Source organism: Camelina sativa, chromosome 15 (assembly GCF_000633955.1).
Source record: "Camelina sativa cultivar DH55 chromosome 15, Cs, whole genome shotgun sequence".
Lineage (NCBI taxonomy): Eukaryota > Viridiplantae > Streptophyta > Magnoliopsida > Brassicales > Brassicaceae > Camelina > Camelina sativa.
In genome coordinates, this window is record NC_025699.1 from 14,102,674 (window position 1) to 14,122,059 (window position 19,386).

The 19,386-nt window shown below is 37.5% G+C and overlaps 1 protein-coding gene and 2 long non-coding RNA genes across 5 annotated transcripts; all 3 read left to right on the top strand.

The window, feature by feature from the left end:
- LOC109129264 lies at positions 821–1,720 on the top strand. Its single transcript, XR_002035488.1, has 4 exons — positions 821–896; positions 1,007–1,040; positions 1,147–1,208; positions 1,292–1,720. It is a non-coding gene; the product is annotated as an uncharacterized LOC109129264 (long non-coding RNA).
- Positions 6,174–7,796, top strand: LOC104746747 (F-box protein At2g16450-like). Its single transcript, XM_010468271.2, has one exon. It carries the CDS (start codon positions 6,249–6,251, stop codon positions 7,569–7,571), a length of 1,323 nt encoding a protein of 440 aa, XP_010466573.1. The 5' UTR covers positions 6,174–6,248; the 3' UTR covers positions 7,572–7,796.
- Positions 13,504–15,246, top strand: LOC104746746. Of its 3 annotated transcripts, none has more exons than XR_002035603.1 (4): positions 13,504–14,272; positions 14,557–14,640; positions 14,750–14,836; positions 14,941–15,246. It is a non-coding gene; the product is annotated as an uncharacterized LOC104746746 (long non-coding RNA). The 3 variants fall into 3 exon arrangements; XR_760958.2 differs by having other exon boundaries at positions 13,504–14,206; positions 14,936–15,246; XR_760959.2 differs by having other exon boundaries at positions 13,504–14,206.

Genomic DNA, 19,386 nt, shown 5'->3' on the forward strand with positions numbered 1-19,386 from the left:
CGACAACTAGTGGGAAGCTTACAATACCTTGCTTTTACGCGACTTAATATAGCTTATGCGGTTAACCGTCTCTCACAGTTCATGCACCAACCAACAGAGGCTCACTGGCAAGCTGCGAAACGGATTCTACGATACCTTGCCGGCACTCCAACTCATGGTATATACTTCTCGGCAAAGAATCCACTCACTCTCCATGCCTTCTCAGATGCGGACTGGGCCGGCGATTCAGATGATTACACTTCCACTAATGCCTACATCATCTATATTGGAAGTCATCCAGTCTCTTGGACAGCCAAGAAGCAGAAAGGCGTTGCGCGTTCCTCAACGGAGGCAGAATATAGAGCCGTGGCTAATACAGCAGCTGAGCTCAGCTGGGTTTGCAACGTTCTCACTGAGCTAGGGATACCGATACCTCAGAAACCGGTTGTGTATTGTGACAATATTGGAGCCACTTTCCTCTGTGCAAACCCGGTTTTTCACTCCCGAATGAAGCATATCGCAGTCGACTACCACTTTGTCCGTGGCCAGATACAACAAGGAGCTCTTCGGGTCGCTCATGTCAACACACGTGACCAACTTGCCGATGCACTAACAAAACCTCTACCACGTCCCCGTTTCTTGGACCTCCAACACAAGATTGGCGTGGTCAAGACCCCTTCATCTTGAGGGGGCGTATCAAAGATATGACAGGATACTCTAGAATATCTGATTGACTTATATTAGGAATGTATAGTTATTGTCTAACCTAGAGTCTCCTTCTCATCTCTTGTATATAAACGTCCTCTGTATCACCTTGTGAATATATCAATCAAGTATTCTCAACAGTTCATTTGGTTATTTTTCTTGTTTTTGGATCCAAATATGAGCAATTTCAGAGAGATGGGAAACTCTTAGAGGTAACTGTGTCATTCTACTTTTTTTTTTTTCTCGGCTTTGAGAGTTCATCAAACGTCTTACAATATTAGTCCCTTGCCTTCTTATTGTGCTCTTTTGTTTAATTGCCCAGTGAATGGTTCATAAGCGGATCAACGAATGCAAAGGTAAGAGAACACATCTTTTATCATTATCTTCATGCCTAGAACACATTTGGAGCATATGCATATGAGCTATATATATTTTTCTCTGAGAAGTTTGTGTAAGTGGCAGGTACTTCAAGAAAAGGGTATCCGTATATGGGATGGGAATGCGTCGAGAGCCTATCTTGATGGGTAAACCGTTCGGCCTTTTTTCTTTCAGAAGTTGAAATTTTTTGGCCATCACACTGATATATTGAACACTTTTTTTATATCAGTATTGGACTGACTGAGAGAGAGAGGAAGGTGACTTTGGACCCGTTTATGGATTTCAATGGAGACACTTTGGTGCTAACTGAGAGAGAGAGAGTGATAACGTTCAAATTTTCACTACAAAAGAGCAAATTTATGATTTCGAACGTCAGTCATCATCTATTGATATTTTGTTGACATTATGCAGATCTTGTTCCTGGTGATTTTATTCATGTGATTGGAGATGCTCATGTTTACAGAAACCATGTCAAGCCTCTGCAAGAGCAACTTGAGAACCCACCAAAACCTTTTCCTGTGAGTATATATACGGGACACGTGAATAAACATGATCACTGATTCTTAGTCTTGTTTGAGTATTATGAACTACGAGATTCTTTTCCTGTGGAGGGCTGCTCTCTGGTGCCATTTCTTGGCCATCTTGAGTAATTTCTCAGCGTTGATCATCTTAGAGAGCAAAAAAAAAACACAGATTTGTAAGTTGTGTTGTAGTGTAGATCGAACTCTCTGAATGAATGAAAGTAGTGATTGATGAAGAATGCTATAAGCTTTGTTGCATTATATAGAAGGAGAAACTCTTAAGAAGTTTTTATATATATTTAAGAGCAGCCAAATTAAGTAGACAGAATCACATGCTTATGTAGTTCCTTGTCCCAAAATTAGTAACCAATCATATCTGCTAAATCAACACTTGTGGATTTAAATTATTAACAACATGACCATGTGGGTATGGGTGGTATATGAACCAATGTTACAAAAGACATTTGAAGGTGAAAGAAAGATGTGGAGATCATACCATGCGGGCATGCGGGTCCTCTCATGTTCTCTCAGTCAGAGATGAGATTGACTGAGAGAACGAACCATTAAACCTTAAAAACCTTGAGAAAATTTTGGAATACCGGTTTTGGTAAAAGTAAACCAAAATAAACCGAAATGAACCGAAAACCCTATTAGCAACAACCTCTTGAAATCAAACTGCCTCTATATAAGTAAGGCAGTCGCTGCAGACAACCTTCATAAGTCAAAACAGAGAGAGAGAGAGACTAGAGCGAGGGTCCTCCTCTTCAAGTTCGAAGTTCGAATCGTGTCTTATTCGTGTGTTTTTTTAGGGTTTTTGTGTCAATCTTATTGTATGTCTATTCGGTTGTGTTAGTGGCGAATTAGGTGTTGTTTGTGTATTTACTGTTAGCTCAGATTTGAGGAAAGTGATGATAAGGAATTGTCGCCCCAGTCTTAATATGCATCCATTACGATGGAATGTAACGTGGTGATTGACTATTTTTGTCTGATTCTCTCAAATTTTTTAATCGTGTTTTAAAGCTTTTTTGATGGATATGATGAGATGGCATTAATGTTTTGTGACACCCAGTCTGATCTGCTTCGGCAGAGTGAATGATTGCCATATTTTCTGATCCAAATTCATTTGTTTTAGTGTTTTCAATTTTGTGAATTTGATTCAAAGTTTTGGTTTTTATCGGAGGAATGAGGATACAATTTCCATACGTCTGCAAATCAGAAATACAGTGTTGATAATATGACATGCACTACCATCTGACCTCTTCTTTCTTCTTGTGTTTTCGTTTGTTATTGTTTTGAGTTCTTTTGTTCTCTGCAATCAATGATGAAATTCTGTCCAAATTGAATGATTATACAATGATTATTATAATCACTAGATCACCATCTTTCGACTGAGATTGCTGTTTTAATCCTGTTTTGTGCTATTTGTGTGATGATTTTGCCTATGGTATCTGATGTCCAAAGTTGATTAAAAAATGTGTTTGGACATTTCGTTTTTCTTAGGCAAAAAGTGAATTTTCAGGCTTTGCGACACTGTTAGCTTCTTTTTTACCATAAGCTACCTGTTACTTTAATACCTGTTTACATCTATTCTTTTATCAATCTTCGGTTTTGTTTTGGTTTTCTAATTCATACTTATGTTATTCTTTATCATCTTTTGTTTTATTGTCTACTTATGCAGGTGTTCCTTCACTTGCTTGGATGATCAGATTATTATGAAGAACTTTTTCAATCTCTTAAAGCACATATATTTTTTCTGTAGTTGCTTTGTTGTAAAAGATGTTANAACGAATGCAAAGGTAAGAGAACAGATCTTTTATCATTATCTTCATGCCTAGATCACATTTGGAGCATATGCAAATGAGCTATATTTTTTCTCTGAGAAGTTTGTGTAAGTGGCAGGTACTTCAAGAAAAGGGTATCCGTATATGGGATGGGAATGCGTCGAGAGCCTATCTTGATGGGTAAACCGTTCGGCCTTTTTTCTTTCAGAAGTTGAAATTTTTTGGCCATCACACTGATATATTGAACACTTTTTTTATATCAGTATTGGACTGACTGAGAGAGAGAGGAAGGTGACTTTGGACCCGTTTATGGATTTCAATGGAGACACTTTGGTGCTAACTGAGAGAGAGAGAGTGATAACGTTCAAATTTTCACTACAAAAGAGCAAATTTATGATTTCGAACGTCAGTCATCATCTATTGATATTTTGTTGACATTATGCAGATCTTGTTCCTGGTGATTTTATTCATGTGATTGGAGATGCTCATGTTTACAGAAACCATGTCAAGCCTCTGCAAGAGCAACTTGAGAACCCACCAAAACCTTTTCCTGTGAGTATATATACGGGACACGTGAATAAACATGATCACTGATTCTTAGTCTTGTTTGAGTATTATGAACTACGAGATTCTTTTCCTGTGGAGGGCTGCTCTCTGGTGCCATTTCTTGGCCATCTTGAGTAATTTCTCAGCGTTGATCATCTTAGAGAGCAAAAAAAAAACACAGATTTGTAAGTTGTGTTGTAGTGTAGATCGAACTCTCTGAATGAATGAAAGTAGTGATTGATGAAGAATGCTATAAGCTTTGTTGCATTATATAGAAGGAGAAACTCTTAAGAAGTTTTTATATATATTTAAGAGCAGCCAAATTAAGTAGACAGAATCACATGCTTATGTAGTTCCTTGTCCCAAAATTAGTAACCAATCATATCTGCTAAATCAACACTTGTGGATTTAAATTATTAACAACATGACCATGTGGGTATGGGTGGTATATGAACCAATGTTACAAAAGACATTTGAAGGTGAAAGAAAGATGTGGAGATCATACCATGCGGGCATGCGGGTCCTCTCATGTTCTCTCAGTCAGAGATGAGATTGACTGAGAGAACGAACCATTAAACCTTAAAAACCTTGAGAAAATTTTGGAATACCGGTTTTGGTAAAAGTAAACCAAAATAAACCGAAATGAACCGAAAACCCTATTAGCAACAACCTCTTGAAATCAAACTGCCTCTATATAAGTAAGGCAGTCGCTGCAGACAACCTTCATAAGTCAAAACAGAGAGAGAGAGAGACTAGAGCGAGGGTCCTCCTCTTCAAGTTCGAAGTTCGAATCGTGTCTTATTCGTGTGTTTTTTTAGGGTTTTTGTGTCAATCTTATTGTATGTCTATTCGGTTGTGTTAGTGGCGAATTAGGTGTTGTTTGTGTATTTACTGTTAGCTCAGATTTGAGGAAAGTGATGATAAGGAATTGTCGCCCCAGTCTTAATATGCATCCATTACGATGGAATGTAACGTGGTGATTGACTATTTTTGTCTGATTCTCTCAAATTTTTTAATCGTGTTTTAAAGCTTTTTTGATGGATATGATGAGATGGCATTAATGTTTTGTGACACCCAGTCTGATCTGCTTCGGCAGAGTGAATGATTGCCATATTTTCTGATCCAAATTCATTTGTTTTAGTGTTTTCAATTTTGTGAATTTGATTCAAAGTTTTGGTTTTTATCGGAGGAATGAGGATACAATTTCCATACGTCTGCAAATCAGAAATACAGTGTTGATAATATGACATGCACTACCATCTGACCTCTTCTTTCTTCTTGTGTTTTCGTTTGTTATTGTTTTGAGTTCTTTTGTTCTCTGCAATCAATGATGAAATTCTGTCCAAATTGAATGATTATACAATGATTATTATAATCACTAGATCACCATCTTTCGACTGAGATTGCTGTTTTAATCCTGTTTTGTGCTATTTGTGTGATGATTTTGCCTATGGTATCTGATGTCCAAAGTTGATTAAAAAATGTGTTTGGACATTTCGTTTTTCTTAGGCAAAAAGTGAATTTTCAGGCTTTGCGACACTGTTAGCTTCTTTTTTACCATAAGCTACCTGTTACTTTAATACCTGTTTACATCTATTCTTTTATCAATCTTCGGTTTTGTTTTGGTTTTCTAATTCATACTTATGTTATTCTTTATCATCTTTTGTTTTATTGTCTACTTATGCAGGTGTTCCTTCACTTGCTTGGATGATCAGATTATTATGAAGAACTTTTTCAATCTCTTAAAGCACATATATTTTTTCTGTAGTTGCTTTGTTGTAAAAGATGTTAACAAGTTTTTAAATGTAAATATCAGTGTTTTATGTCTTTAATTTCAAAGAAGTTTGGTCAATTTTTCATATTAAGCAAAATATACGTATCAAACTCTTATAATAAAAGAGTTTCATCGACCGAGCATTGGTCTTTCATAGAGAGATGGTTTGGCACTACGTAATGCCATTTCCTAACAGTGGAGATGGTGGATGTTACAAAAGTGATTAAGCAAGACCAGGTCCATTAATGTATCTCAACCTGTTCACAATGGGATGAACTTCTTTCTACAGTACTGGTTGGTAATCGTCATATTTCAAAATAATAGAAACCAGTTCTTGTCCAATATATATGCTTTGATCGAGAGATGGGTAAAGTCCATTGGTTTAATTGTAGGTTACATGGTTTACACGGTTTAGTGAACCGAACCGACCTATCTACTTGTAATTGGTTTAATTGTAGCTTAATTGGTCTTGGAGAGACTTCAGCGGCTATAACCCTAAAAGAAATTGGTGAGAAAGAGACGTTCTGAATCTCCTTCAATTTCTGGGTTTTTAGGAAAGCGAAGATGAAGAAATCATCACCTCCCTTGTCGATTGAGCTCATCCTGGAGATAATCTCGAGATTGCCCGGAGATTCAGTCGCGAGGTGTCGTTGCGTGTCGAAGGAATGGGCATCAATGCTCGCTACTCCGTATTTCAAGTCCTTGTTTCTGACCAAGTCCTTGTCTAAGCCGCGGCTCTTATTCGCCATCTCAGACGACGGAAACCCCAGAGGCCGTGGCGCGTGGTGCTTCTTCTCGTCGCCTCAGCTTGAGGATCCTTATGAGAAATCATCCTCCTCGACTCTTGTATCAGCCGCTGAGTTTCACGTGTGTAAGTTCTCTGTATGGGATATAGAGATCGATCATTACAGTAACATCAAGTACTTCTCATGTGGCTACAACTCTGGCTTGATCTATTTCCATGGCTCTCGATCCCAAGGTAAACCTTTGATCTGTTACCCAAACACTGGACGGTACGCCATCTTACCTGAACGCTATACTTACAGAAAACACTATAATTATAGAAAGGCCTATAGCTTTTTTGGTTTTGATCCGATTGGCAAAGAGTACAAGGTATTGTACATGGCCTATGCCTCTGGTCCTGGCGATCATGCCCTTCTTACATGTGGAGCGCCTGCAGATATGAGGTGGAGAAAGATCGAATGTTCCTTAAAACATGAGATTAGAAGTGATGGGGTTTGCATCAACGGTGTTGTCTACTACTTAGGTAACACCAAGGGTTGGGTTGACCCGGATGGTTATGTGATTGTTTGCTTTGATTTGAGGTCTGAAAAGTTCAGCTTTATCAACATTGAAAGGTTTTGTCGATTGGTCAACTTTAAGGGCAAGTTAGCTATGATTTACTGGGAGGATGATTTCGACTTTTATGAGGCTGCTACTTCTGATTCGGATATCGACAAGTATTTGGAAAAGAAACTCGTCGCTGATGCCAATAATGAGTTGCATGTTTGGGTTCTAGAGGATGTAGCCAAACAGGATTGGTCCAAACACACCTACACTTGGAGTACTGATAACATCTTCTTCCGTCGTCACGTTTCCATTGCTGGAGTCACCGCTTCTGGTGAGATTGTGTTTTCCATGCGCAAGTATACCTCTAAGAAACCGTTTTATGTTTTCTACTTCAGTCCCGAGAGGAACATTCTCCAACGTGTTGAAATCCAAGGTTTTTTTAGTCAAGGGTTTAAGAATCCTTGTAGCGTTCGCACCTTTGTTAACCACGTTGAGGATCTTCATGTTGACGATTTACGACTGCTCAACCGGATTTATGCTCCATTTGACGAGACAGATGATTCAGAATCAGAATCAGATACAGATGAACTTCTTTAAATGGTTCCTTTGTTGTTGAACTGGCATATTCATGTGGATGATCTGGTTACTATGAAGAACTTATTTTATATCTTGAAGAACATCTCTACTCTCTAGTCTCTAGCTTGATTGTAAAGATTTTCTAAGTTTTAGTTTTAAGTTTCATTGTTAAAAGCATCCAAAAGGTGACTCTACCTAGTTGTAACTCCAACTGATGCAGTTTAATTCAATCCTTTCCTAACTCAACATCGCCAGTTTTTATGTCCTAGTGAAGAAGTAGTAATCAGAGTAAGCCTTAGTACACTTACTCAGCGTCTTTTGGACTTCCACACACTTAGTGTTAATTCCTTCCTTTGTTCCACACTTAGCTCTCACAATGCAATCTTTAGCAACCGTGACATATTTCTTGCAACCACCTCCATTGATGAATTCGCTACACCTTTAATTTTAGTGCAGCAAGAAGGCTTTGACCTCCTCTAACATCACTTATTCACCAGTTTTCCTCGCCGCTGCCTGCTAGAACCGGCTGATATTGAGCCTCCATACACTTCATCAGCATCATAAAACATTTAATTTCGTCTTCCACATCGGATTCTTGCCAAGCCGTCGGGAACACGAACTCTGATTTTTTTTTTTTTTTTGAAATGTTAATTTTATTAATTAACAAAAAGAAAAATGTTTACAATAGTTTGGTAGGAGCTTGTAAAAACAGAGCAGAGCAAGTCTTTTAAAAAACAGAGCACAACATTAACGTCTCAGGAGGCTGGTCCAGCGATCCATATAAGAGGGCTAGCGTCATGTCGTGACCAATGGAGACTTTTCAACCGGAGAGTAACCTCGTCGGCGATCATATCAGTGATTGCATGGTAGCTGCGATGGCACACGTATTGTGGATACGCCCATTTCGTTCTCTCCAAACAAAATATATAACAGTTTGGAATAGCATATGGAGGAGGAGAGTGAACTCTGTCTCACGTGTCCTCTCTTGCTAGGGTTCTTTTTCATTATTGAACTTGTATGGTTTGTAGTTTGTAAGGTTTGAACTTGTATTATATATATATATTTTTTTTTTAAAACTTGTATTATTTTGGACTAAAATAATAACTTAATCACTACAACAAAATAAACATATCTCATTAAAAAGTTAATATATATTGTAGATTTGATTTAAATTTAATACATTCAAAAGTTAATATATATGTTAGATTTTTTTTTTGACAATAATATATATGTTAGATTTAATAAATATACTAGATGAGGACCCACCTGAAGTGCGGGTTTAAAGTTTTTTATAAATTAAATTAAATTTAACAAAAATATATTAAAATTTGTTGTATGTTATTTCTAAATTTTGTTTTGTTATAATACACTGATTTATATCCATTTACAAATCTTTTAAGTATATAACTTTTAAAAGTGTGGTTTTTTACACCTAAATATACTATGTATTACAAATATATTCTTTATCACTACTTAGAAAATGTCTATATGAACACATTAAGCCAACTATTTTACTTTCACTTCTGTATAGTTTTTTAATTACAAAAATTGTTGGCTCAAACAATATTTTGAAAAAAATATATTACATAATATACTAATCAATGATGATGTATCATCACAATAATGTATGACCACCATGGAGAAAACCTCGGCTCCGCTTTCATCCTTTATGGAGAGAACGTTGCGTCCAACCTCCTCCACCTTCCTCTTTTGGGGAGATAACCTTGTGTCCAACCTTCTCCACCATAGAGAAACTTCGGATCTGCCCTCCACCTGTGTGGAGAGAACATGATCACGTCTTTTTGCTATCTCAAAATAGCTTGCTCCGGCAACCAATCAAATTAAAAACATTTTTCTAACGTCACAAAATCTTTTGATAGTAACTAATATTAAATTTCTCAATGTACGTGTCTTTGACACACCATGATGTAGCCTCCGTCTCTGTAACGCCTCAATCGTTGCTTAGTGAGCCCATGTCCACTCAGTCCATGGGCTCACCTTCCTAAGTTGCCCTTACATCTATTCCCGGCCCGTGGACCGACCCATATTCGATGGGCGGTTTGTTACGTCTGAGAGACTTTAAAAACATGTTTAACGATCCTACAAATCAACAAATGATCTTTGCCTGTGTTTTGTCCTCACTCTCACAGTTCCGACAATCACTTCTAAGAAGGTCACCCATCATGAAGTTCTCTCAGGACTTTTGACCAAAAAAATAAGTGCATTTTGGTGACATATGTGGCCAAATCAATTCTTTTAAACCTTTCCGCAAACGTAGGTGTTACAGTCTTTGAGCTCCTATGGATCTATCAACAATGATTTATGTTTTTCAAATCTATTAATCTATGTTTGTTGTAAGCTAGTATTTGATTAGCCTATTTTATCCATCCATTAGTTTGATGAGCTTCTACTCGTTATCTCTCTCTGGGATTGAATAAATAATGATAACAATTATGTTTTTTTGTTAAAGGGTTTTCTTAATTAAATTACTAAAAGTGTACAAAGAGCAATATAGAACCATTACAAGCAGAAAGAGAAAAGAACTAGTATAACTAATACTAGGAGGACCAAGGATCCAAAAAAGGAACTTTGAAAATAAACTTAAGCTCTTGCAAGTATCAGTAAACCAACACAACTTTAAGAAGTCCAGCAATGAAGAATGGAAATCCCACGTTTTAAGCCCAGCTGAGTCATTGTGTGACACTTATCCTCCATGGTAGAAAGAATGATCTTTGTAAGAGCAACTGCAGATAGCGAGATACCATCATGAAACCGCCGATTTCTCTCTCGCCATAGTTCATAGATCGCACCCTGCCAACCTTGAAGGAGAGCAAGTTTTTTGTGCTTCGAAACTGAAGACCTCAGCAGCCAAAGGAGAATCTGATCCCATAACACCGGAGAAGTAGAAATCTGGAGCTTATTCGTTATCAAACGCCGAACCTCAGCAGAGAATGCACAGTTAAAAAACAGATGATTTCGTGATTCATGGCCTAACCCACAAAGGAGACAATCTAACTCAACATCATAACCCCAAGTAGACAAACGATCAAGAGTAGGATTACGATTGAGAATGAACAACCAAGTGGTTATAGCATGTCGTGGGATGACAGCTTTGTGCCAAACAAGCGGAGCCCAAGATTTATCAGATTTTGAAATCCTAACAGCATTCCACACAACTTTTGAAGAGAAATACCTGTAAGTTATACCATCAACAGCCCAAACCGGAGTATCATTTGAAGTAGACATGGTAATGGTAGAGAGGAAAGAGTGAAGAAGAACTTGTCTCTCTAATCTAGCATTAGGGAGAGACCAACCATCTTCAAATCTCAATTCAGCCACAGTTGAAAGTAGAGGGATCCCTAATAGACTGGGACCGTCGGAGCCTAGAAAATGGTAGAGAGAACCAAAAGGAGTCCATGGATCCCACCAAAAGAAGGTAGAATCACCATTGCCGATATTGATGCTTAAAAATTTAAGAGCTAAGGGACGAAGCTTAAGTAATTTTCTAAAATTCCAAGAGTAAGCGACATTTTTCTCATTGAGCGCCCACATAGGAGATTTAGAAAAATACTTACTACTAATCCATGCCACCCACAACGAACAAGCTCTAAAAAACAACATCCATATAAGTTTCAAGGCACAAGTCTCATTCCAACTACTAATGTTCCTTAAACCAAGACCACCCTCTAGCTTAGGGAAGCAAATATCATACCATGACACTTTGGCGCCCGAGGGAGAATCGAGCTTGCCTCGCCATTGACAAGAGCTGCACAGGCTATTGATCCGCTTAATAACTTGCTTCGGAAGGAAGAAAGCACTAGTCCAAAAACAAATAATGCCCGAAATAACAGTAGAGATAAGTGTTAACCTTCCTGCTAAACTCATAAACTTGTGAGTCCATGAATTTAATTTCTTTCTGATTTGAGACAACAAGGGATCACAATCCCTTAGCGAAAGTTTTTTCGAGCATAAAGGAAGGCCCAAGTACCTGACTGGAAGTGAGACGTGCTTCAGATTGAATAGTAAATGCAGCCTTTCCAAACTACTCTCACTTAAACCGGAACAAAACATGGAGGTCTTCTCAATATTCATTCCCAGTCCAGACATTTCCTCAAAGTCTGAGAGGACTAACATAACTCCTCTCAAAGAATGCTCAGAGCCCTCTAAGAAGATTAATAAGTCGTCCACAAAACAAAGATGAGTAAGCTTAAGATCCTCACAACCAGGATGGTAACTGAACAAACCTTCTTCTGCTGCTTTGTTCAACATTAGAGATAACACATTCATTATNAAGAAGAACTTGTCTCTCTAATCTAGCATTAGGGAGAGACCAACCATCTTCAAATCTCAATTCAGCCACAGTTGAAAGTAGAGGGATCCCTAATAGACTGGGACCGTCGGAGCCTAGAAAATGGTAGAGAGAACCAAAAGGAGTCCATGGATCCCACCAAAAGAAGGTAGAATCACCATTGCCGATATTGATGCTTAAAAATTTAAGAGCTAAGGGACAAAGCTTAAGTAATTTTCTAAAATTCCAAGAGTAAGCGACATTTTTCTCATTGAGCGCCCACATAGGAGATTTAGAAAAATACTTACTACTAATCCATGCCACCCACAACGAACAAGCTCTAAAAAACAACATCCATATAAGTTTCAAGGCACAAGTCTCATTCCAACTACTAATGTTCCTTAAACCAAGACCACCCTCTAGCTTAGGGAAGCAAATATCATACCATGACACTTTGGCGCCCGAGGGAGAATCGAGCTTGCCTCGCCATTGACAAGAGCTGCACAGGCTATTGATCCGCTTAATAACTTGCTTCGGAAGGAAGAAAGCACTAGTCCAAAAACAAATAATGCCCGAAATAACAGTAGAGATAAGTGTTAACCTTCCTGCTAAACTCATAAACTTGTGAGTCCATGAATTTAATTTCTTTCTGATTTGAGACAACAAGGGATCACAATCCCTTAGCGAAAGTTTTTTCGAGCATAAAGGAAGGCCCAAGTACCTGACTGGAAGTGAGACGTGCTTCAGATTGAATAGTAAATGCAGCCTTTCCAAACTACTCTCACTTAAACCGGAACAAAACATGGAGGTCTTCTCAATATTCATTCCCAGTCCAGACATTTCCTCAAAGTCTGAGAGGACTAACATAACTCCTCTCAAAGAATGCTCAGAGCCCTCTAAGAAGATTAATAAGTCGTCCACAAAACAAAGATGAGTAAGCTTAAGATCCTCACAACCAGGATGGTAACTGAACAAACCTTCTTCTGCTGCTTTGTTCAACATTAGAGATAACACATTCATTATCATAACAAACAGAATGGGGGATAATGGATCTCCTTGGCGCAAACCTGTCTTTCCTTTAAAAAAGCCTGAAGAAACCCCATTAAGACTAACACTGAACGAGGGAAAACAGACAACATGCTCTAATCCACTTAATGAAACCCCGAGGAATCTTATAAGCTTGAAGAGAGCCAAGAAGAAAGTCCCATCTGACCGACATGCTGAAAAATTAGACCAACCAACCAATCAATGTTGAGAAATTAGAAGAAATTAATTTGGCATAATTAAAGAAAAAATAGAAAATTATAAGCACAATAATATATGAATCTCAAATAATTCAAAGATGAAAATAGAAATTAAATAAAACAATCTAAAAATACTAAAATAAATTTTAAAATACAGTATTAGGAAAAAAGACGCATATATTGACATTTTTTTGGTCAACATAGTAATCTTACATATTCCCAACTGAAAAATGAGAAATTAGGAGAAAATTTTGGTTTTAAAAATAAGAAAAATTTACCTTCCCATTAAAAAAAAGAGAAATACCCTATATTAGCACCAATCTAAGTTTTTCTTCCAAACATAGCACATCCTCTTAAAAATTACAAAAATAGCATTTGTGAATATTAAGATATAATTATATTAGAAAAATACCAAAATAAATGACGATTTTGCAATCTCTCTACCGTCTTCGTCGTTGTGCGTCATTGTCTCCAGTGGGCTCTCTGACGGCTCCAGTCTCGCTTTTGAAATATGTGATGGCTCCATCATCTCCGGTGAGTTATAATCTGTCGAGTTAGAGAGCGAGATCGAGATCGACAACAATGGTCGTTCCAAGACCATCAATGTATCTGGATCCGACGATGCTCCTTACAAAATCAACAACGGTGGTGGTTCAATTGGCAATCACACGCAGGAACTTTGTCTGCGACACCAAACAAACTCTCAATCCGATCCAATCCGATTACCACATGTCTCAATTTTGAACCAATTAGTTAGTCTCCCAGCTGCTTACAAGGAGCGATTCGTTCATTTGGGTGAGAAGAAGACCAAGTACTCGATCATCATCGGCGGTGAAAAATTTGGATGCGGACTGTTCTCGTGAACTTTGGTTTGTTTTGGTGCGGTGGGGATTTAAAGTAGTGGTGGCTCAGTCTTATGCTATAGTCTTTTTCAGAAACTTTGTGGCTACGGTGAGATTTATCCACTGGATTCAGAAGTTAGAGTTTGTGATGAGTCTAAAAGAAGGGATGTTGCGACGCGATTGAGTTGACGGAAGGGGATAATTTTCTTATCAATCACACGACATGGAAAGAGTACAAACTGAAACCTATTGGTGACGTTGGACCTGTCATTGATGTTGGAGGTATATTTGCTTATGCTAGGAAAGCTGGAATGATTCCATCTGCTGTTGCCTTGACTTTGCCTTTAGGTATCTATGATTTAGACCAAACAATCAATTATGTAGTGGCAATGGTGTATGAGATGAGGATTGTTAGTTGATTTTGGAATGAGATCGAATTGTGGAATAATTTAGGAAGCTTGACATTGATGATGGGAAACATAGTGTTCTTATAGAGAAAGATAACATAGTAGTAGGGATTCTGGTTTTGTGTGAGAAAATGATAATGACTTAACCACTTATAAAGAGTTTCAAAATTTGTTCGTTTATCCACTTAAAAAATGATTTGTAGCTGAGGATTTACTTACTTTTAGGCAACTAAAACAAGTGAATGGAGGAGATTGGGCTTTGTGTTTTCCATAGACATACGATGAGAAGCTCTACCTACTTTATATACAGTACGTGATTGCACCCTCCATGCTCAAGTCCCTTTTTCTGATTATCAATTTTGGTTATTCTGATTATCAATTTTGGTTAATGTTGCTATGTTTTTTTGGGTAATCTTAGGCACGTTCATGCAAGACATTGACTTACACGTTACTCATGCTTTCTCTTTTTTATCCTCAACGATCTTCAGTGCAAGCTGTAATTGTTGTAAGTGTAGTAGTAGGCATTGATTTTGAATCTTCACTCTTTTTTTTTTTTTGTCAAAACCCTTTGCTTCATTCAATCAAAATTTAAAATCGTTACAAGTGCAGAGAATGAGCAAGAGCCAAAGTTTGAAACAAAACAAGAACAATACAAGAGGCATTCCCCAATGCCAAGAGATGAAAAGAAGAAAACATCAATTGTAGGATCCAAGAGAGCTATGAACCAAGAGCTTGGAAGTCTAATGGCACATGTGAGATCAAGGTACAATGACAGGCCATCCTCGAGAGCTTCAAAGGACAGTTGAGTGGTCACGGTCATCTGACTCTGTGACGTTGAAAAAGGAGTGATATGCTCAAATTTATCCTAGAGCTACTCTCTCAAATTAAGAGATCACTGCAGTACTTAGGGGTCGAATTCCACAAGGACTCAAGACTACACAATAAATTATAGAGTTTTTCAATTGTGCTAAACAAACTGATTTAAATAAAGAAAAGCAATGCAAAATATTATATAAAAGCTGTTGTAAATTCAGAAGATCAAAAAGCTAGGTCTAGAGAATTTTTCAGGAAATTATGAATTATAAATCAATCAATAAATTAGGATTCAAACAATTAAGAACATATCTAGAACTCTAAACACTTTTGTAAAATAAATCAGTTCTCACTGCAAATATTATCTAAATTTAAAACCAGAAAATCCAAATCTCTTTGTAAAATTCTAGGTTAAAAATCAGCAATAAAATCAGGTTTAGATTGTTCACAAAATTATTAAATCAAATCTCTTTGCAAGAAATAATTTTGCTCATCAAAAGGTTTTATCAGGAAAATCAATTATATTCTCATATCAATTTATTTTCCTAAAGTATTAATTCTAGATGGCCAATCAAGGATTAATATGAAGAACAACCTAAGATGAAGATCTAGAAAGATAAAGAATCCTAAATAATCAGATCTAATAATTCATAAAATCCCTGTGAAAAACCCTAAACCTAACAAGCAAACTACTCAGACATAATCAATGAAGAACAAAACATGATTCTGAATAATAAGCAATTGAAATTAAAAGAGTAAGGAAGGAGTTTAAGAATTCTTCTCTCAAAGCAGTTCAGATCTCTCTCCCAAAATCTCACAGGGTTGAAGAAAAAATAAAACTCTCTAGAATAAAACTTAAGGGTTTGGAAAACCTAAAAACACTATTTATATGTCCTAAAACACGTCAGGGACTTATGTTGCAAATATGGAAAACTTTGGGGCAGATTTGTAAATTTTCCAAAACTTGGGTCTTGAGTCGGCAGAGATGAGTGTCGATCGATGCCTCCTATCTTGGTGTCGGTCGATGCTCCTGCTTTCATCCGAGACCAAATTGATTCTTCAAGATTTATGCTCCAAAACATCCAAATTGCTCCATTTTGCTCCTTCCATGCTAAAAACCTGTAAAGACTCAAAAACAATCTAGAAAACAAATCAAAAGACTCTAAAAGACTTCTTATATCATGGTTAAAAACCACAAAAACCATGATATATCAACTCCCCCAGACTTAGCCTTTGCTTGCCCTCAAGCAAAACAGAAACTTAGACCTGTGAAAGAGGTTTGAAAACTGGGAACTCACTCAACTGCATAATGATTCTTATTTGCACTCTTCATTTACCTGACTCAAGAACTTACTATTTATACTTAACTATTATAAGCATCAACATTCCTTACTCAAATCCCACAATCCTTTGGAATCTCTGAAATCTCCATTGTCATCTCATTAGTCAATATTAAAGCACAAATAAGGTGAATTCTTACCTTGGGTGTATTGATCAGTGGCATATGGACTCTCTTCAGGCCAAGACATTCTTCTTACATCTCCTTTCCTCTCCCTTTTCTCACTTCCAATTTTTTTTCTTTTTTTTTTTTCTTAATCAAAGGTGTAAGCGAATACCGGGGTCATCGGTAATTTACCTACCCCTCGCTTCCAAGCTTTGTGTGATCATTTGACTCAAGAGTAGAATAATGAGGTCACTGGTAATTTACCTACCTCTCTAAACTGATCAAAATCATCTCATCTTTTATTCTCTTTCTTTTTTTTTTAAAGCACTGAAGGGAAGAGAGAGGGGAGACATACTTTGAAAAATTGCACTGTCTTGTATGGCCTGAAGAAGAAGTCTAGTCCACTGATTTCCAACCCCAAAGTAAGAGATTAAGTCCGGTTAAAATCCTGATAAAAGTTGAGACAACGTTAGATCAATCAGATATCCATTGAATAAGGGCTTTCAGGATTGTTGATAAGGCTCATAGTCTTTCTAAGCTTCAGTTCTGAGATCAAGCATAAACAAATAATCATTAGAGTGTTAGCCAAATAAGAGAAATCATTAGTCAAGATCATAATTCCCAAAGATAAAAAGAAAAATTTGAAAAATTTGACTCAAACTTTATGGTTTTGACTGACACAACTGAAACTCAAAAACAGAAAACATAGTTAGTAACTAACCTCCCCCAGACTTAAACAACACTGTCCCCAGTGTTATCAAGTAAGAGGAAAGCAAAAATAGAAATAAAATAAACAAAATCAAAATCAAAAGAAAAAGAAAAACCTACCAGTGGGTTGCCTCCCACTAAGCGCTTGTTTTCAGTCATTAGCTTGACTTTATTGGAGCTCATGCATCCGGGTGGATCAGAACATGGCATTGAGGTCCTCTTCATCCAAGGTGGTGTATAAGCTTTAGGTGCATGAGGCTTGCCAAGGATGTTAGGAACAGGACCAGGGCGGGACTTAGGTATGGAATTGCTTCGCTTATGTCCTGCAAAATCATCAACAGAAGAAACAAGCGCTCTACGATAATCTCGTGGCTTGGTTAACTGCAAAACAGTTTTTATCTCTTTGAAATTCTTGTTGATGATAGGAGGAAGTTTAGGAGAAGAAGATGCATACCTTTGCCTTACCTGAGGACTCTGGAGGGTGGAATGGGAGACTTTCTGTTTGGGAACAGGTTTCTGACTTGGAGCATCAGTTTTAGACAAGCTTTGTCTCGGTCTTAGAGGGGTGTCGATCGATACCCTCATGGTGGCATCGATCGACACTGAGCCTGATGCTCTTGTTGCAGAAACTTTTTCAACAGAAAAAGTCTATCCATCAATAGTAGGAGCCCTCCTCAGCTTATCCATCTCAAAATTCAAACTCAAACCATCCACATTCAGTGCTATGTGTCCCTTCTGCACATCAATGATGGCACCAGCTGTAGCCAAGAAAGATCTTCCTAAGATGAGAGGATCTTTAGGCTCTTGATCATACTTCAGCACCATAAAGTCAGTAGGAATCATGAAGTTGCCAACCTTAACTGGAATATCCTCTAAAACACCTTCAGGAGTTCTTCNCTTCCAAGCTTTGTGTGATCATTTGACTCAAGAGTAGAATAATGAGGTCACTGGTAATTTACCTACCTCTCTAAACTGATCAAAATCATCTCATCTTTTATTCCTTTTTTATATTTTTGATCTTCTTTTTTTTTTTGTTTAAAGCACTGAAGGGAAGAGAGAGGGGAGACATACTTTGAAAAATTGCATTGTCTTGTATGGCCTGAAGAAGAAGTCTAGTCCACTGATTTCCAACCCCAAAGTAAGAGATTAAGTCCGGTTAAAATCCTGATAAAGGTTGAGACAACGTTAGATCAATCAGATATCCATTGAATAAGGGCTTTCAGGATTGTTGATAAGGCTCATAGTCTTTCTAAGCTTCAGTTCTGAGATCAAGCATAAACAAATAATCATTAGAGTGTTAGCCAAATAAGAGAAATCATTAGTCAAGATCATAATTCCCAAAGACAAAAAGAAAAATTTTGAAAAATTTGACTCAAACTTTATGGTTTTGACTGACACAACTGAAACTCAAAAACAGAAAACATAGTTAGTAACTAACCTCCCCCAGACTTAAACAACACTGTCCCCAGTGTTATCAAGTAAGAGGAAAGCAAAAATAAAATAAAATAAATAAAAATCAAAAGCAAAAGAAAAAGAAAAACCTACCAGTGGGTTGCCTCCCACTAAGCGCTTGTTTTCAGTCATTAGCTTGACTGTGTTGGAGCTCATGCATCTGGAGGATCAGAACATGGCATTGAAGTCCTCTTCATCCAAGGTGGTGTATAAGCTTTAGGTGCATGAGGCTTGCCAAGGATGTGAGAAATAGGATCAGTGTGGGATTTAGGGATGGGATTGCTTCTCTTATGCCCTGCAAAATCATCAACAGAAGAAACAAGCGCTCTACGATAATCTCGTGGCTTGGTTAACTGTAAAACAGTTTTTGTAGCTTTGAAGGTCTTTTTGATGATAGGAGGAAGTTTAGGAGAAGGAGATGTGTACCTTTGCCTTACCTGAGGGCTCTGGAGTGTGGATTGATGACTCTTCTGTTTGGGAACAGGTTTCTGACTTGGAGCATCAGTTTTGGAGCTGTTCTGTCTCGGTCGTGGAGGGGTGTCGATCGATACCCTCTTGGTGGCATCGATCGACACTGAGCCTGATGCTCGTGTTGCAGAAACTTTTTCAACAGAAAAAGTCTGTCCATCAATAGTAGA